The following is a 20,544-nucleotide window of genomic DNA, read 5'->3' as shown; positions in this document are numbered from 1 at the left end:
ATTATGATTCTGCTTAATTATTCAACATTTATAACATTGAAGGGAGTATGGGATTATGTATCTGTCTTTTTTATCTTTTATGATTTAAGAGGATGTGTGAGATTGCACTATAGAAAATAATTATTTCTTTCTCTCTAATGTGATTTTAACTATTAAAAAACCTTGGGGCAGCTAGGTGGTGCAGTGGATAAAGCACCATCCTTGGAGTCAGTAGTACCTAAGTTCAAATCCCTCCTCACTTAATAATTATAGTTGTGTGGTCTTCGACAAATCGCTTAACCCCATATTTGCCTTGCAAAAAAACCCTAAAAAAAAACTCATGAGAATCCTGATCTTTATTCAATTCTGAACCTGTGCTTAAGCATAATAAAACCTAGGGTTTTGTCTCAATAATTTATGCACTGCACTAGATTTATTTCAGTAACAGTAGTTTAATACAATCCAAGAAGAGAAATTTCTCCCATAGCACATCCATTGAAGAGCTTTGGCACAAGAAAACTCTAGAGTGTTGTGTAATGTAATGCCCTTTTGGATATCAAGGAGATATGCACAATGAAGATGTATACCTGTGGTCAGGATGAAAATCCTCATTTTCCAAGACCCCAGTTGTCAGGCTGACCAATGAGACTCTCTCCTGAGAGAAAAGAAGGAACTAGGCACAGCCTTGGGGTAACAAGGGATCAGAAATACATGAGAATCAGTGAGGAGATACTTTGGGAAGCTGTTTTGGGAGGCCAGGAAGGCATAGTATTCATCATATTGGAATGAAAGCAGAGCAGCACCAGCTAGTTCAACAATTTTCAATTCTCAGGGATTGAGAAATGTTTAGGCAAATTCTGTTTTGTTGAGCTCACCATGAGGGACAACCCATGTTTGATGGTGTCTTCTTCCCTCTTTGTTTGGGAGGGGAAAGTTATGATAGAAAATTACCCAATCTTTAAGAATGTTTTGCTTTCTGTTTTGCCATTTGTTGGAAAAGAAACCAATTTCTCTAATTTTGGTTTTGTTTAACAGACTCTTGCTGTCTCATGAAGTCATTAGTTTCCATAGACTCCATTCTTTTTTTCAGAGAAGAATATTCTTCATTTACCTTTTGCAACTCCTTTTCCAATTGGTCAATTCTATTTTTGAAAGTCTTCCATTTGACCAATTGAGGTTTTAAGATAATTTTTTTTTGCATTTGTCCAGTTGAATTTTTCCAAAGATTTGTTTTCTTTTTGCAAGGTGTTAATTTTCTCTCCCAAATTTTCCAATTGAGTTTTAAACTTCCTTATTTCTTGAAGGAAGTCTGTGTTGGAGAGCAGGTCATTATTCTCCTCTGAGCTTCCAAGTCTGAGTTAGTGTTTTTTCCTTCCAAGAATTTTTCTATAGACCCTCCTTTGCACTGGCCTTTATTATCCTTAAAACCTTGTTAGGGAGGGTCTGGTTAATAGGGATTTGGTGTAGGGATTCTAGAGGTGTTGCTGAGTGTAATATCTCCAGCTGGCCAGTAGGAGTGCTGGTTGCTTTCCTTGGAGTGTCTGTGACCTTGATTGAGACCCTCTCCCTTGGCCTAGCTCTCTCGGGTCCTTGCTCATGGCAGAGTCCACCCTCTGTACCTGGATTCACCCAAGATCTCAGAAGACAGATCCTGAGGTGGATGTTCTCCTGGCTTTTCTTTCTGGGTTTTGTTAATCAGATTTCTGTTAAGAGGTTTGTTTCACATTATTTATAAGGGAAGATAAGGAGACTTTAGAACTGTGCCTGTTTTCTCTCTGCCATCTTGGCCAGAAGCTGAAACCAATTTCTCTAATGCCACATGGTCATTCAATGGAGAATTAATATGTATCCTTAAGAATTGAAATATTTTTTAAAAAGTTGAAATATAATTGAGAAAGAGTGTAGTTTGTGAAAGAGTTGCACAGATTTTTACTGATACTGGGAGGCATTTTCCAGGTAAAAATGAGGGCTAGAGCAAGAAGAGTTTTTACTGATACACATTTGTATAATTTTCCCAACACAAAAGAGCAAGTAAATCTGGGCCAATACCTAAATCTAGTGAGCCTGAAAGCAGTTTTGGTGAAGGAATGCAGTTAGAATAATTTTTCTGGGGCAACTTCCTCAAACATATTCTATTACATTTGTTCTTCCTTTGGTGTATTTGAAAGGTAAATAATAATTAACAAAAAACTAGAAATAAAGATGATGCCCATTTATTGGGGAATAGGTAAACTGGTATTTGAATATGATTGAAACATTACTGGTGATGATGAATGGAGACAGGAGAACAATCTATACCATGACTATTTCTATGTAAGTGGAAAGGAACAAAAACAAGTGAAGCTGAATGCTACAAAGTTAAAAATGACAGGCTTGGCCCCAAAGAAGAAATATGAGAAGACACTCTCTACCCTCTTTACAGAAGTGGTAGACCATAGGTGTTAGGGATAGTGGATCTAATGCTGGGTTTTTTTTTTATGATTTTTAGTTTTGTGAAGCTTTTTTCTTCATAATTTGTTTCAAGGAATGGCTCCTTTGGAGGAAGTATAGGACAGATTCATTAGTAAATGTAGATAATGCAAATAAATAAAACATACCTAATAGGACATGATATATATATTATATACATATATATATATATATATAAATTATATAATACACACACACACACACACACAAATATATATATATATATATTAAAAAATTTCATTTAAAAAAGCCAAACCAAATTCCATAAGGGTTGAAGCTAAAGGCATTGCCAAAGAGTCTGAGAACAAAGGATAATACCAACCACATGTTGATGTTTGTCCTTCATTCTTGCTTTTTTTGTTGTTTTTTTCGAGTCAATGGGGTTAAGTGAATTGCCCAAGGTCACACAGCTAGGCAATTATTAAGTGTCTGAATCACATTTGAACTCAGGTCCTCTTGACTCCAGAGTTGGTGTTCTATCCACTATGCCACCTAGCTTCCTCATGTCTGGCTTTAATAACTATGGTTACAGACTTTGTCCATGGGTTGTTTTTTTTTGGCATTCTCCAGTGGCAAACAGAGATTAAGTGACTTGCCCAACATCACATAACTAAGGGTCTGAGGCTGGATTTGAACTTAGATCTTCCTGACTCCAAGCTCAGGACTACATCTGTTTTACCACCTAGCTGTTCCCCCATCCCCCTAGTCCCACACTTCTAAAAGTATTAACAGTTAGATAAGAATATAGAAAATTCCTCTTCTGCTTCCTTAGCATCACTACACACAGCTGCTCTCATCTTGGACTGTCTTTATTTTCAAATGCTTAACTATCTTTTGAGAGCTAATCTGAGGTAGAGACAACCATTATTTAGTCAAGAAATTTTTATAAAGGGTGATTAGGCATTTTACAGTTCATTTTAGTATTATAATTTAGTATTATAATCAGTTCCTTACTTTTTTGGTTGGAGAGTAGGTCAGCATCCCTACACATATATGAATATTTGAAACATAAAAAATAAAATCTGTAATATTGCTGAACAGGTATGTCTCACTTTCTCTTCTTTCTATTCAATTGACAAGTCCAGATCTCCTGGGTTTTAGGTTTTTTGGTCATGGAATCTTCTGATCATAATGATCTCTAGAACCACTGCAGTTGTAGAAATTGCTTCCTTTTGACTCAGTCTGCACCTGCCTCTAAAATTCCCACTATGGCTACACATGCCTGTTTTAGGATCACTCTTCTGTTAACTTGTGTTTAGGGATAGCAATACAATACAGAAGAGGCAACCAAGGACTTGGGGTCCATTTAATACTTTTACTAAATAAGCACATTTTCTTGCTGCTCTGAGTATGGAGCTGCCATAGCTACTATATAATGGGAGGAGGTGGGGAGAGAAATCTTAAAAATGCTATAAACTTATATCATTGAGGATTCGAAAGGAGAAAGAATATCCTAAGTAAATTAGGGGAACATGGAACCTTTTACCTGTTAGATCTATAGATAGGAAAGAATCTATGACTAAAGAGAACCTTATTGGAGATAAAAATAGAAAATTTTGATTAAAAAGTTTATACAGAGACAAAACTAATGCAGATAAGATTAGAAAAAAAGCAGGCAAAGAAGAAAACTATAGGAAGTTTCTCTGATAAAGGCCTCATTTCTCAAATATATAGAAAACTGAGTCAAATATATAAGAAAAAAAGTCATTTCCCAGTTGATAAATGGTCAAAAAATATGAAAAGGTAGTTTTCATATGAAATTGAGACTATTTACAGTTGCATGAAAAAATATTCTAAATCATTACTGATTAGAGAAATGCAAATTAAAATAACTTTGAAGTACCATCTCATACCTATTAGAATAGATAATTTGACAGAAAAAGAAAATGACAAATGCTGGAGAGGACGAGGAAAAATTGGACCACATACATATGTCGTTGTTGACATATTGTCATATGTCACTATTGTTCTATTAGAAACCAGGAGGGACAGGAATTCAGGGAAGCCTGGAGGAATTTGCATGGACTGATGCCGAGTGAGATGAGCAGAACCAGAAATCACTGTACACCCTCATGGCAACATGGGGGTGATGTTCAACCTTGATAGACTCGCTCAGTACATCAGTGCAACAATCAGGGACAATTTTGGGCTGTCTGCAATAGAGAATACCATCTGTATCCAGAGAAAGAACCGTGGAGTTTGAACAAAGTTCAAGGACTTCCCTTTAATTTAGGAAAAAAAAAACATATTGTCTGATTTTGTTATCTCTAAGACTTTTTGTTTTCTCCTTAAGGATATGATTTCTCTCTCATCACACTCAATTTGGATCAATATAAAACATGGAAACAAAGTAAAGACTGACAGATTGCTTTCCATGTGGGGGTGGGGGGAGGGAAGTAAGATTGGGGGAAAAACTGTAAAACTCAAAATCTTTAATGGGGGGAAAAATAAGGGGGAAAGTACAGAATAAGAAAATGAAGGTTTTACCAAAAAAAAAATTAACATGTTTTCTTGCTTTTAAAAATATTTCACTGATGCCTTTGTCTTTACATTAAAATCATTTTTTTTTAGGTTTTTGCAAGGCAAATGGGGTTAAGTAGCTTGCCCAAGGCCACACAGCTAGGTAATTATTAAGTGTCTGAGACTGGATTTGAACCCAGGTACTCCTGACTCCAGGGCCACTGCTTTATCCACTGCGCCACCTAGCCGCCCCTAAAATCATTTTTTTAAACTTAAAAAAAAAATTGGACCACAAATGCACAGTTGGCAAAGTTGTGAACTGATTTAACCATTCTGGAGAGCAACTAAGGGGTGTAAATCTGTGTCTAGTGATCCAGTAATTCCACTACTAAGTCTGTATCCCAAAGAGATCAGAGAAAAAAAGAAAAGGGCCTATAAATATACAAAGATATACATAAAAGTTCTTTTTTTGTGGTGGCAAAAAATTGAAAATGAGGGAATACTTACCCATTGCGAAATGATTTAACAAGTTGTATATGATTATGATGGAATAATATTATAAAAAATAATGAGCAAGATGACTTCTGAAAAAGTTGGGAGGACCAATATGAACTGATAAAGTGAAGTGAGCAGAATCAGAAGAACATTGTATACACATAACAGCAATTTTGTATGACGATCAACTGTGAATGACTTAACTATTCTCAGCAATACAATGATCCAAAACAATTCCAAAGGACTTATAATGAAAAATACTATCCTATCCACCTCTAAAGAAAGAAGGAATGGAGTCTGAATGCAGATCAAACAAATTTTTTTCTTTTTGTTGTCCGTGCTTTCTTTAGAGCATGACTAACATGAAAATATGTTTTACATGACCTTACACATATAATCTTTATCAAACTGCTTGCCTTCTCAAGTGGGGAGGGAAGGGAAGGAGAGAATTTGGAACTCAAAAATAGTGTTAAAATTATTTTATATGTAACTGAGATCTATTTAATGAAATAAATAAAAATATATTGAGGGAAAGAGTATTTCCCAGAACTCTGAGAAGCTAGTGTCACACATCCAGTACATGGGACTTGAATGTACACTGTCACTCAGAGGGCTAGAGCAATGACTCAAAGGTCAGCTATCTACTTTACTATGCTGCAGATCCAAAATCATCTGGATTCACATTTTGTCTTAGATACCCTACAGTTCCTTCTCACTCTCAAATCACTGGATAGTACAAGAAGAGCCCAGGGATAACAGGTCCCAGGAAGAGCTCCCAGGTAGCAGAAGGCTACTACAAGTGGTCCTTAAAAGACAAAGTAGGCCAGGGTGGGTCATCTCATCCCTTTCAGGTACCCTCTACAGCTGGATGATTCAATCCTTCAGTAGATGCCATAGGTAGGTTCATCGCTGTCTTGGTAGCGATCCAAATATCGAAGTGGTTGCAGATGAGGAAACTTCTTCTGTAGGGGATGGTAGGGGGGTGGACGTACAAACTCAAAGACTGGCTCCCGCATGTCTGCAAAGTGCATGAGTGAGTTCAGGAGGATGCTCGCCCTCCCCCACTAGCCCCAAGCTGCTCGTCCCACACCCCAGTTCTCTTATTCCTACAATGTTGTGACAGGGCTCAGAGTAGGGGCCATGGGCTAGCTTATGTAGGCGAGGTGGGAGTGTGTCCCTGTTCCCCTGTCCCTGTGAAATGCTGATCCCTTGCAATGGGCTCCCTCTCCTGAGTCCACCTGTCCCACTTACTGAGCAGGTGGTGATAGACGTGGGTGACAGAGTCATCCCAGCGGCACTGGAAGAAAGCCAGACCAGCTGGGGTCATGAAGTCCTGGTGCTTCTTATAGAAATCAAAGGTGCGGAATGTTCTCATAGCAAGACGGTAACTATAAAGAGAAGATGAAAGAATCTGCCTCATCCTTTCTCAGAATCTACCCTAGGGAAAACCCCATCTCATTCCCCCAATCACAAGTCAAATTTCAGAAAGCTCAGAGCGCCAAGAACAAGACTCAACCATTCCGGGCATACCCAGGGTGGCCTCAGAGGACAAGTTACCAGGGTGAGGGACGGGCATCTTCAGAAAAGTTGATGGGTCCGTGCTGCTTGAAAAGGAGGAAAACGAAGCGGTGAAAACCAGTTCCTCTTGAGGGGAAGGGTGGGAGGTAGTGGCAAGTCTCCTCTCCCGCAGACACGTCACTGCCTGGGATGTTGGTCCTGGTCAGGGAGATTATGTTTTGTGTTTGCAGGTAACCCCTCTTCATTAACTCTGGGAGGGGAACATATCACCCCATCTTCAGGCCGGTTCCTTCCAGAGTACATGCAGAGGTATTAGGTTATCAGGCATTCGGCCCTGGTTTCCCCCAAAGCCCCATCTTCGTGGCCTGGCCACTGGTAGAGGCACCTCTGGAGAAGTTTAGTTGCAGAGCTGGATTTTTACCACACCCTTCTTCCCCTTCCCCACTCCATTATACTTACACCAGCCAGTGGATGTATTCAGCATCCTGTTCCTGCAAGTGGCCATCTGTGCACAAAGAGAGGCTGCTCACCATGGAGCACAGGATGGATATGGGATCTGGTGCTCTACAAGGATGGCCCTTTCAGCCTGCACCATGCTCAGCGCAGTCCTCTCTACCCTCACTTCCTCTCCACTTCTAGGGCTTTAGTTTGCAGGGCAGTTCAATGATGACAGAGACCCAGGAAAGAAAGGAGGGATGATGGCTGGATAGGCCAAAGGGAACATACCCAAGTTGGTGAGCAGCAAAGTCCACAAGGAACCCTTTTCTGCCTCAAACATCACCTCTGGGGGATTAATGGCCTAGAGAAAAGGAAAGAGGCGACAGGTGTACACAGAGAATAAAGAGAATCCGGGCAGAGTTCAGTGGGAGACAACTGTGTCAGAGAGGCAAGCAGGAAACAGAGAGGTGAATGAGAGTCAGAATCCTCAGTTTCTACCTCTCCAAAGTGCTCTGAGCCATTCCCCTAACATCACACGATGCAGGAAGACACCACCAAGGCTTTGTGACCCCGATGCCCTGGACTGATGCGGGAGGGGGAAAAGGCACATGTGTAAGGGGGCAGGTTACCTCAGTGGGGGTAACCTCATTCCCCTGGAACACAGGCATCATCAGCTCTTCTCCCAGACTATAGGCAACATTCAGTGGGACCCAGGGCACAAATGTGGCACCAAGGAATAGGTGTTGGTAGAGGCCGTAGTACTCGGCCAGACGCTGCTTGTGGTAGGGGCCAATGGTCTTCTCCCAATCGGCCTTCACCTCCTCCAGGGGGATCAAGACTGTAAAGGGGAGAAGAAGGAAGAAGTAACCCCCAAGAAATGGGCTTGGCCTGCCCTGGCCCATGCCCTATCCTGGAGTGGCACTCACCATCACGGAGGTGGGCAGCCTTCTCCATCTTAGCCCGGTTTTCCCGAAGGATCTTCTTCCTTTCAAGGACCTGTTGGTGCTTCTGGGGAATCTTGCTGGGAGGAAATCCAATGTCTATTTTTTCTTTCGGATCTGGATGAAAGATAGAAGGTAGAGATTTATATCAAGTTTATAGTTATAATTATATTCCTCCACTCTTTTTGGATTATACTTTTACATGTTAGTATGATGAAAAAAAAACTAAAGCAATCTTAGAAGTATCCTAAAAGTTTCAGAAAAACCTGAAAACTTAAGTGAATTTATGAAAAGAGAAGTGAGTAAACCCAAGAGAACATTGTTCACAGTAATAGCATTATTATAACATCAATTAGCTGTGAAAGATTTAGTCACTCTGATTGAGACAATGCTCTAAGACAATTCCAAAGGACACATGATGAAAAATGCTATCTACCTCCTGGGAGAGGACTGATAAACTTTGAGGAGAGATTAAAAACTTTATTTTTCTCTCTGTATGTGCATTTTCTTTTGCAACAAGGCTAACATGGAAATGTTTTACATGATTTCCCATGTATAATAAATATATTACATGCCAAAGCAAGAGGCGAGTCAGGGTTGGGAGAGAATTTGGAGCTCAAAATTTTTAAAAATGAATGTTAAGATATTTTTACATGTAATTTTAAAAAAGTATCCTGATACTTCAAGATCATGCAGCATAATGCCATTATTTTATTGAAGAAGAAATTGAAACCAAGGGAGGGAGAGGGCTTACTCAAAATCAAAAAGTTAAACAACAGAGGATATGGCCTAGATTAAGTAATCCGCCCCATCTGGGCCTCAGTTTCCTGCTCTGTAAAATGAGGGCGGTCGAGCAGATGAGCTCCCAGCTTTGCCCCAGCTTCGATCTTCTCTGCTTGCCATAATCAGGATGCTGGCAGTGGTTCCGCATCCCAACCAGGGACATAGGCAGAAATTATGTGGGAGCTGTGGGTGATAAGGAATGAAGTGACAGGGAGAACACGCCCAACTGAGGTCCATGTTTTCTCAAATAAGGGAAATGAGGAAGGCGCTTGGGTAAAGGAGAAAAGGCAACGCCCCAAGAAGGTCAAAGAGAAACACAAGATATTTTTCAGTTTTTATGTAAATAATTAACAGTAGCACTTACTGTTGCAGGAAAGAATCAAAAGAAAAGTGTGTGTCCATAGGTGGGGGGAATGGCTGAACAAACTGCGAAGTCTAGGGATATATGAAAGAAGACCCCAGACAGAGAGTGACATCATCATCACCAGAGCTCTCCCATTCACTTCAACTCTGCCTAGACTATTCCCCAGATGGCTAGTAAACTTCTGGCTTTTTTTAGAAGAAAATCAGGATTAAGTGACTAACCCAGGAACATTCAGCTAGTGAGTATCTGAGGCTGGATTTGAACTCAGAGTCCTCCTGAAGGGCCAGTGCTCTATTCCTTTTTATTATCCCAAACCCAGTTTTCCTGAATCCCTACTGTCTGAGAATAAACCACCTCACTACACTCTTCCACTGTCAGCTCTCTCAACCTTTTCTACCTCAATCCAAAGTCCACTCCAGCTCTACCAGCCCCTTTTACGGGGCCCTTTGGAACTGCCATTCCATTCATGCTCACAGGAGAATAGATTTAAATCCCTTCCTTCCATTCTTTAAAAATTTTTTTTCTTCTATAAGCATTTTCTCCAACTTAACAAGTGGAAAAAGAATCCCCTCCCTTCCCCCTGTAATAAGAGTCCAGAAAATAAATTCCCACATTGTCTATGTTCAGTAGTGCATATCTCATTCAGCATTTTAAGTCCTCCCAACTTTGGCCAAGTTACAAAGTCCTGGATCCCTTTGACACTGCCTCTCCACCCAGTTTTCTCAGTAGTGCCTGTACCCTCTCCTATATCCTGATACACTGGCCCTGGAGGGGAGTCAGAATATTCCTCACCTGTCGCCTCTTTAACCCTTTCTCCCTTCGGGGGTCACTTTTTCCAAATTTTCCACCTTATCCAGATCTTGGTGGATTTTAGCCACCAACCTCCGGTCATTCTCCTTCCTTTCCTAATGAGTTCAGACCCTGGATCAGAGTTGTTCATCCATCACCACTTCTCATAGTAGAGCTTAACCTCCCAGTTCTTCAATCTATTCACCTTTCAGGACCACTCCTCTGGTCCACCTCAGCCTCACAGAGAGGGAGGGTCCTGTTCTTAGGGTTACAAGGGAACCAATTCAAGGATCCAGAAGGCTGTAACTGCTTTATCTGATCACAGCCTCCTATCATTTATCTGTCTCTATACCTCACATCTCCTAAATCGATCCATCTTCCTCATACTGTCCAAGACCATTAGAACAGCATATATGAGGGGGTTGGGTACCAAACTTAGCCCTGGGCTCTGTACAGTCACAGGGACCTGCAAAGCTTCCAGCTTTTTGTCCCATTACTTCAGGCCCTGGTCCCTGCTCAGGCTTGTTTCTTCTCTTCTCAATTTTACTTTATCTATTCCTCTCAGATCCTTTGGTCCTTTGTCCCTTGCCAGGTCCTACCCCTAGGATAACACTCCTATCCCCTGCTCCCTTGGCTTCTGCAGCTGAACTGTGGTGGGTCTATTACAGTATTATCTAATCTCAACTAGGCTTTCCCCAAGAGTCAGAAAGATCTGAGTTCAAACCCAGCCTCCAATACTAGATACTAGCTGTGTGACCCTGGGCAAGTCACTTAACCCTGTTTGACCCAATTTCCTTATCTGGAAAATAATCTGGAAAAGGAAATGGCAAACCAGTCCAGTATGTTTGCCAAGAAAACCTCCAATGGGATCACAAAGAGACAGACCTGAAATGACAGAACCTCTTCTTATGTTTTGAGGTCTCCTACACCATCCTCCTCCCCAACTCATTCCTTACTGAATAAAGGCTATCCTCATCTCCTCCTCCTTCTCTGCTCTACATCTCATAACTTTTCGCCATCATACCCCATTCTCTTTTCCTTTATTCCATTCTCTGATGAAGGGGGAGGGGGGCCCTTTCTCCTCAACAAGCCATGACCTCCACATGTGTGCTTGACCCCAAACCCTCTCATCTTCTCTAGCAGGTAATTTCCATAATTTTCTCTTTTATCTCTGATCTCTCTTGACCTATTAGTTTCCCCCCCACTGCTAACAAACGCACCCAAGGCTCCCACCTTCCCCAGACCTCACCATGTCCTCAAGCTGTTTTCTTAGTAAATTCCTAGAAAAAGCACCTATCCTCAAGAACTGCATTTTCTTTACATTTAGCCCTTTGCAATTTGACTTCTGACCTCAGAGCTCCATTTAAATTGCTCTCTCCAAAGGTGCTAATGTCTTTTAAATGCCAACTCTTAAAGCTTTTCTCCATCCCCATTCTTTCTTTTCTTCCCCTTCTGTGACATGTGATACTTTAATAACCTCTTTTTTCTTGGGACACTCTCTCCTCTCTGGGTTTTCTGGATCCCTCTTTCTCTTGGTTCTCCTCCCACCTTCTCAGTCTCCTTTGCAGGACCACCAACTCTACCAGGTCCCATTAAGGGTGTAGATACATCGAGGCTCTGTCCTAGACTCCTTTTTACATGGTTAAAAGAGAATTGTGATTTTCATATTGATCATTATAATATGTGTAATTTACCAATAATCTGTTTTCTAGAGATACTTTTCACAGGCAGACTCTGGCCAAGAATCAGAAAGAACCAACCAGCCTGGAGTATTTGTTAATCCTGACAAGGTTGCATTCTTTCCTTGATCAGTACTTGCCTGTGTTAAGTGAATCAGAAAAAATGTATAAGCTCTCCTAAACTCAAGCAAAATAATAAAATATCCTCCAAGACTAAATAATCAATGTAACCATCCAAGGGATTCAAGGATACTTGTGTCTTATGTGGGTAAACGGGACTGCCCAAATTTGCAGTAATTGTTGTATTAACTTGGTCTAATGAGTTTATCCTGAGAAAAATCACTCAAAACCATCAAAAGGATTGTTTTATGATGTACCTTCCTGTTCCCTTCCCCCTTATGAATGTACATGTATAATCTCTATTTTCATAACAACAAGGAGTAATCCCAAAGAGAAAATCTATTTTGTGTAATGACCTGAACAGTTCTGCCCAGGTTAGAGACTGGCTCAATAAAAATTCTACTAATATTCTCTTGTTAATCTCTTTTTTTTTGGGGGGGGGGGGCTAGGCAATGGAATTAAATGACTTGCCCAATGTCACACAGTGATGCTAGGTTTCTATGCAGAGATCTCCCAAATTGAAATATCTTGTCACAGTTGCTCTTTTGAGTTTTGATCTCCACCACAATCTTTGAACTAAATATCCATCTAGAACTCTCACCTTTCTCCTAAATCTTCTCTACTTCCACTTCTAAACTTTGATATTTCTACTGAGACCTCCAACATCTTTCCTCTTCCCAAGGTTCTCAAGCTCTACAGCTTTCTCACACCTACATGCACAAGGCATCAACAAATCTACTTCTCAACATCTTTTACACCAGTCTCTTTACTCACATAGCCACCACCCTATTTCAGACTTTTGACACCTCTCCCTTAGATTACTACCTCTAACTGATCTCTTTGCCTCATTTCTCTCTACATCCATCTATCTTTCATGTTGTTGTTGTCATGTCTTACTCTTCAAGACTCCTTCTGGGGTTTCCTTGGCAGGAATACTGGAGTGACTTGCCATTTCCCTCTCTGGCTACTTGATGAGGAAACTGAGGCAAATAAGGTTAAGTGACTTGTCCAGGGTCACCCAGCTAGTTAGTGTCTGAGACCAGATGTGAATTCAAGAAGATGCATCTTCCTGACTCCAGGTCCAGCATATTTTTAAGTTTTGCAAATATTATCTCATTTGATCCTTACAAAATCCCATTGAGGCAGATATCTTTTGCTAAAGTAGATTAACTTAACTTATTAAATAATTTGCCAAGGGTTCACAACTAGAATCTGAGATAGGGTTTGAACTCAGGACTGTCTGATTCCAAAATCATTTTTTCTATCCAATTTAATCTCCACTTTGTCCATGTGAATTATATGAATGTAACAAAATATTTTTGAACTATAAGAATGAACATAAATTCTGAGATATGATGAAACGACTCATGGTGAAGCATATCTCTATATTTTCAGGTAGCCAAAATATTGATTTGTCCTACCTCTTTTACAAGGGAGTGTTCTATGGAAAAGTTCAGGGAAGTGATGGTGATAGTTTAAAAAAAAAGAATATCAATAAAACAACTTTAAAAACAAAACCAATAAATTTGAAGCTGAGAAATAAGTTTCAGCCTGGATCCTACTACTGAACTGCTCATACAACCTTACTTTCCTCCACCATAAAATGAGATGAAATGATGTTTGCCTACTTCACAGGATTAGTGTCAGCATTGGATGAAACAGCATGACTTAAATAAGAGTGATGGTAACATTAACTATAAAGAATTCAGTGATCATAACATGTCTTGTTTGAGGGCTTTTACAAAGCACTTTCCTTGCAATCTCCCTAAGAGTTAAGTAGTACAAAGATTATTTTCCCCATTTTACGAAAAAGTAAAATGAGACTCAGAAAAGAAAAATTTGCTTGGGATCACAGCAAGGAAAGAGCAAAAAAAATTGTATTTTCACCCTGGTTCATACATTTATCATTACACCAAGAAATCAGCAGTATTAATTATAATAACAACTTTTAGTAGGAATTGACATTGGGGTAATACTTTGAGATCTGTAGTATGTTTTATATAAACCTATGTGATTCTCGTATCTTCCATCTCCTTGATTTTTTGGGTGCTCCCTCTAAGAATACAGGTTTTATCCTAACTGTGCAACCCTGGCCAAGCCACTCCGGGCAGCCTCAGTTTCCTCGTCTGAAAAGTAGGCACAATAGCCCCTGCCCTCCAGAAGTGTTGTGGGATCAAATGAAAAGAGGTGGCGCTCAGTGCCAGGTGCATCCTAAACGCAGTAAGAATTACCGCCATTTTGCCGGCTCCCCGGGGCGCCAGCTTCCTCATCAGTGAAAGGAAGGCGCGGCCAGGGTCAGGGGGCAAAGGCCGGGGGGGGGGGGCGCGGGGCGGGGCCCCGGCGAGTCTCGCGATGGTCGGGAAGGGCGGCCCGCGGGCCTCTCGCACCTGAGGGCTGCCGGAAGTAGTCGCGGTAGCTCTTCCACCAGTGCGGGGCCTCGGCCTCGCTTTCGGCGCGGCGCCGGTAGCGGTCGAAGCTGCGGTACTTCTCCAGGCTCTCCAGCGCGCTCACGTCGATGTCCTCGTTGGGCATGGGCCCCAGCGGGGCGGCCCGGCGGCTCAGGACGGCTGCGGAGCGGAGAGAAGCCGGGAGTCACCGGGAGAAAGGCTAGGTCCGGCCCTCAGGACGCGACCCCGACCCCGGCCTCATTTGGCTCCCTCCCCGTCTCGGCCTCTCACCCGCGGTGCCGAAGCCGCGGACGCTCCGTGTTCCGTACAGCGCGACTCGCCGCCAGGGCGCCGCCATCTTCCTCGACTGAACTCTGTCGCCAGGACCCCACAGAGGCGGCCGCGGCGCTGCCTGAGCGGAGAGGCCCGCGCCTGCCTGGCCCCGCCCCGGGGGCCCACGTGACCGGGGCGGGGGGCGGGGCAATCCTTGATTGGAGCATCCAGGACAGGCGGGCCCTCGATCTCCGGCTACTTCCGCTCCTTCCCCTCCATCCTCGTTAACTTCTGTGGCTTCCTAGTTGCCCCCCTCCTCAACCAGTCAGTTAAATGAGCAAGGAGGTATGAAGCGTCAGCCCCATGCCAGGCAAGGTGCTGAGTAGTCATCCAGCATTTATTAAGAACCTATTTAATGGGGGCAACTAGGTGGTGCAATGGATAGGAGTCAGGGGGACCTGAGTTCAAATTCGGCCTCAGACACTTAATATGTTACCTAGCTGTGTGGCCTTGGGCAAGCCACTTAACCCCATTGCCTTGGAAAAAACAAAAAAAAAAGAAGCTACTTATGGACAAGCAGTGAAGATACAAAGAAAGCAAAAAAAAAAAGGGCCCTTGGCTCTTGGAGCTCAGAGTCTAATTGTGGGGAACAATGCAAGCAAAAAAATGTAGAAATAAGACAGGCCGCACTGGGAACCGGCAAGGGAGGAAAAGCTGTAAGAAGGAGTTGGAAAGGCTTGTAGCTGGGCCTTGAAGGAAGCAGGAGGCAGAACCAGTGGGAGAAGAAAATTCTGTACTTGGGGAACTATCAGTAAAAGTGCGCATTTAGGAGAGCGTCCAGTCCAGTGGGACTAACAATAAAAGGGGAAACAAAAAGGATGTGGTGTGGGATAAAAATCCACTTAGAAAATATAGAGACCCCTTTGAGCAAAAAAAAAGTTTATTTTGGCTTTTCTTGTGAAACGGAGACCATACTTCTCCATCACAGACAGCCCAAAATTGTCCCTGGCTGTTGCACTGAAGGGATGAGCAAGTCCATCAAGGTTGATCATCACTTCCATGCTGCTGTTAGGGTGTACAATGTTTTTCTGGTTCTGCTCATCTCACTCAACATCAGTTCATGCAAATCCCTCCAGGCTTCCCTGAATTCCCTTCCCTCCTGGTTTCTAATAGAACAACAGTGTTCCATGATATACATATACCACAGTTTGTTAAGCCATTCTCCAATTGACAAATGGTCAAAGGATATGCAAAGGCAACTTACAGCAAAGCAATCCATAGTCCTGTGAAAAATTGCTCCAAATCATTACTTATTAGAGAAATGCAAATTAAAGCATCTCTGAGATACCAGCTCACACCTCTCAGATTGACCAATATGACCAGAAAGTACAATGATCAATGTTGGAAGGGATGCAGGAAATCTGGGACACTAATAACATTGTTGGTGGAGCTGTGAACTCATCCACCCTTTCTGGAGAGCAATTTGGGATTATGTCCAAAGGGAAACAAAAATGTGCGTACCCTTGGATCCAGCAATACCACTACTGGGTCTATACCCTGAAAAGATGATGAAAAAGGGTAAAAACATCACTTGAACAAAAATATAGCAGCCCTGTTAGTGGTGGCAAAGAATTGGAAATTAGTGAATGTCCCTCAATTGGTAAAGGAACTTTTTTTTTTAGGTTTTTGCAATGCAATGCAGTGGCTTACCCCAAGGCCACACAGCTAGGTAATTATTAGTGTCTGAGGCCGGATTTGAGCTCAGGTGCTCCTGATTGCAGGGCTGGTGCTCTATCCACTGTTCCACCTACATGCCCCATAAAGGAACTTCTTAACACAACATTTTATCAGATGGATTCATATTTTCATCATTAGACCATAAAATTCTAAAGCTATTAAAATTCATATTTTGCTTTACTGTCACATTGATATACATACTTTAACAAAAAAACACAACTTCCATAATTGTTCACAAGTGAATGTTGAAAATTATCAAATTAACTTGAGCTTATAACATTTACATTAGATGACCATCTTTGTAAAGAATGTCCAGCAAGTGACATACAAATAGCCTCAATCTCTTGCTCTTCATTAAAATAACTCAAGTATCTTTAACTAAAATAAATTCTTCTTTCTTCCCAAAATGTTTCTTAACTAAACTATAGGTGATTCTTATTCCTCATATACTCAACTGACTTACATTCCTTTCTCAAAGTAAAACTTGAAACTGCTACTGCACAGAAGTGTATCTTGAGATTGTATAACCTTCTTTATTCTTACCTAAATATCCTTTTCCTAGCACAAAATAAAGTCAAATCAAAGAATCTTAATTCTCAAAACATATAGCTAACAGCAGAGGTTAAAAACCACATGCTGGCCTCTCTAGCTATTAAACTCCACTTGACCTAAAATTTCTGTATCAGATTGGCTGTTAGCAATTTACTATAAAGATTCAGGACATCAAAGGAAAATTCCTTTATAGATGTAATTTTGAGTGTCAATTTCCAGGCAGAGGTCATGTGTATAGTCAAATATCTTAAGTCAAATTTTAGATTTATCTGAGACATTATTCAAATGTCACATTTGGGGAAGTCAAGTCAAAAGGGTCCAAACTTAGGTTACACTGAAAAGTCACCCCTTCAGCTTTTTCTCCCAATACACCTGTCAACCTGTGTAGTGTCCAAACCTCCTTTGGGATTCCAGACTTCAAGAGAGCATTGACTCAACAGCACTTCCTTTGCTGATCATACCTGATGTCAGATACAAAACAAAAGCCAATTAAAAGTCCCATGATCTAAAAAAGTAATTCCATCTAATTAGATCTCCAAGTGAATCCACTTCATGAAGACTAAATACTAATTCTAATCTGGACTGGGGGGGGGGGTCACAATCAGCCTCCTTCCCTATACATATATCACCTATAACTACTCTGAGTGTCCTTGCCATCAGAATACATTAAATAAAGTAACTTTCTAAACAGTCACAAAGCAGTCAAGTTTCCCCAGCATCTGGAGTATTCCTTGACATTCCCCCCCCAAAAAAACCTCACAAATATGTTTCATAATTCATCTAGAAGGCCTTTTAAGGCCAGTTTATTTTACAGATGTGGAAACTGAGGTAACCAGGGTGAAGTGCTCAGGATTCCACAGCTAGGAAGTGTCTTGAGGCCAGATCTGAACTCAGGAAGAGGAGTCTTTCTGACTACAGACCTGGCATGATATCTACTTTGCCACCTAAACTGTCCTAAAATGAATTGCTGTTTTAGTCATGTCTGATTCTGGCCCCCATGGACCATAGTACAATAATACTGTCCATGAGGTTTTTTTTGAGGGTTTTTTTTGTTTTTTAATATGATTTGCCATCTCCTTCTCCAGCGGATTAAGACAAACAGAAATTAAGGGACTTGCTCAGGTTCATATAGTTTGTAAGTATGGGATGTTGGATAGGATCTCAGGTCTTTCTGAGTTCAGGCCAGGTGTGGGAACTTTCAGCTCTACCTGCTGTACCATGGGCTGCCTCTTTTCTTGGCCTGTAGAAGGTGCTCAAGGCTAATAGACCCAGATAGCTCTTCAGAAATTCTTCATTGTGACAATCAGTATGATGCACGTCAAGGATGCTGCAAAGTTGTTTTATTGGCTCAGCTCCTGAAAGCTTTATCTACAACCTTTCATTTTTCTCACCTGCAATTCTGTCTGCTCTTCTTTTCTAACTCCTAATATTTCCAATCCATGATGCCTCTATAAGCAAGGACCCCAAGAGTCCCAATGTAATCTTCACACAGTCTCCAAAGAATTATTTGATTTTATAATTTCTCAGTTATAACCCTCTAAAAATAGTCACATGTAAACAAGCTGATGGATCACAATGTTCAGCAACTATCATTACTTTAGCATCATTCTACTTTCAAACATCCTCATTCTTCTGAGGGGCTTCTATATCTCTGATTCTCAGGATAGTCTGTCTCTTCTCAAAATTTTATGAGAGGCTTTTTTCTCAAATGGATTTTTTAAAAAAATCAGTTTTGCTTCTAGAAATTTTTCTGTTTAGCAACTAAAATGACCACATATGAAAGGGACCCAAATAATTCACCAATCATTTCAGCTTCATACTTCCCACTTAGGGAGCCCTATTAAAATTTTTTTTAATTTATTTTTCTAACAACATGCAAAGATAGTTTTCAATATTCATTTTTTGTAAGATTTTGAGTTCCATATTTCTCCCTCCCCTCTCCCCTTAACAGCAAGTAATCTGATATAAGTTATATATAATTATGTTAAACATATTAGTCATGCTTCTATAATTCTTTAACAATTTCTGGCAATAATTGCTATCATTTAGCATTACATAATATGAAGGCCTCCCTCCCCACCTAGTGACCCCTACCTGTATGCCCAGAAGAGCTTTATGTTCATTCTTAAAACCAGGCATGGGCAATGGGTGGCCACCAGGGTATTAGGGTAATGGGATTTATTCCTTTTTCTAAACATCATTTTCTGGTCTAAGACCATCCTTAAACCAACCCAGTAGCTGAATGCTAGTTTACCACCAGGGAGCAGCAACACCACAGGAAAGTACTCAAAACCCTTTGATTCATACAACCCAATGTCTAACCTTGGGAGGCAAGACTGAAACGAAGGTGAAATTTTTTGGCTTGGCCTTGGGCAAAATTGCAGTTTGTGTACTTTTTTTGGAGGGGATGATGCGGGGGCAACAGCCCCCATTTCTCTCTAGGGGGCCCTTTTGTGAGTCATGGTGGCATTGCTTCTCTCAGCTATTGACAACTAAGCTATTGTATTGGTATCATGGTTTAAAGACACATCAGTCTAGAGCACACTCTTTGGAGCACTGAGTCTGGCCAGACTCCTGGCCACTTCCAAGATGTGCTTAGTCCCCAATGGGTAGTGCTTAAGTCTTCCCTCTGTTTCCTGAGTGGGGTAGGGATTGAGAAGCTGCATTAGAGGAATGGCCTCTGAACCAGTAAGTGACCTCTTTAGTAGACTTTCAAAGGAGAGACTATAAACTCAGGTGCTTTTCCTTCCTCTCCCCAGGACATGGTTCACGGAACTCTTATTCTACCAGATGTGGACACCTTCCCATGGTTCAAACTGACAGCCAGATTAGATGAGCTTGAATCTAGGTCTGTGATTGCCTCTTTCAGATTATCCTTTTCATACTTTTACCCTCTCATACATATTTGACTACCTCTCCCCCAATCCATACCCCCAACAAAATAAAATTGTTTTTGCCCAAATATAGTTGCTATTGTTCTAAGCTAGAATGATCAGTGGAAGGCAGCTAGGGTGTTGAAAGGCCATGAGGGCTTACTGTAAGAGGAGCAGTTGAAAGAACTGGATGTGTTTAGAAGAAAAGACTTAGTGGGAGAACATGAGATGGAATTGAATCCAGGAACTCTTGACTCCAGTTTGTGATTTTTTTTAACTTTATAACTATCTGAAGTTGATATTGCTGTACTTCAATTTCCTCATCAGTAAAACGGGGATAAAACAGAATGTCCCAAATATCTTGGTGCAGTTTTAAACTAGATTCTAAATTACAGGATACCCCAGGCTTTTTAATTCAACTTTACAGTATTGTTATAAAGATAAAATGAAATAATGCATATATAACAACTCCACCCATATCCATGGGGCAGAGTGATTTCTTGGAGTACACTCTGTAACACTGAATGCTATACTTTTTCTGTATAAGGGAATGCAACTCCCAATTGTCCAAGAGATCCCTGATCATTGAATACCTAGGACTTCAGAGGAAGCATTTGAAAGGTGGTTGAAAGACATAAGCATGACCTTTTGAAAGATTGATGGGAAATCTCAAGAGTCTCAGACACA

General features: G+C 41.1%; 1 protein-coding gene across 1 annotated transcript; it reads right to left on the bottom strand.

Moving 5' to 3' along the window:
• Positions 1-2,178: 2,178 nt before the first annotated feature.
• Positions 2,179-14,850, bottom strand: MRPL38 (mitochondrial ribosomal protein L38). The gene is made up of 9 exons (XM_074224542.1): positions 14,714-14,850; positions 14,423-14,602; positions 8,286-8,417; positions 7,989-8,197; positions 7,648-7,720; positions 7,381-7,426; positions 6,961-7,119; positions 6,655-6,791; positions 2,179-6,421 (listed from the first exon to the last, which is right to left on the bottom strand). Exons 1-9 carry the CDS (start codon positions 14,778-14,780, stop codon positions 6,285-6,287), a joined length of 1,140 nt encoding a protein of 379 aa, XP_074080643.1. The 5' UTR covers positions 14,781-14,850; the 3' UTR covers positions 2,179-6,284.
• Positions 14,851-20,544: the final 5,694 nt, after the last annotated feature.

This window comes from Macrotis lagotis, chromosome 2, assembly GCF_037893015.1.
Source record: "Macrotis lagotis isolate mMagLag1 chromosome 2, bilby.v1.9.chrom.fasta, whole genome shotgun sequence".
NCBI classification, from domain to species: domain Eukaryota; kingdom Metazoa; phylum Chordata; class Mammalia; order Peramelemorphia; family Peramelidae; genus Macrotis; species Macrotis lagotis.
The sequence above is the reverse complement of the archived record's forward strand: the minus strand, read 5'-3'. Positions and strand labels throughout refer to the sequence as shown.

What these genes read in the sequence shown, in the direction of transcription:
- MRPL38 (XM_074224542.1), bottom strand. Translation starts at nt 14,780, where the DNA reads ATGGCGGCGCCCTGGCGGCGAGTCGCGCTGTACGGAACACGGAGCGTC. An exon ending in GGCTGCCCACCTCCGTGATG is followed by an intron (nt 8,198 to 8,285) that starts GTGAGTGCCACT and finishes TCCCCTTTACAG; the next exon opens with TCTTGATCCCCCTGGAGGAG. An exon ending in GATGCCCGTCCCTCACCCTG is followed by an intron (nt 6,792 to 6,960) that starts GTAACTTGTCCT and finishes TTCTCTTTATAG; the next exon opens with TTACCGTCTTGCTATGAGAA.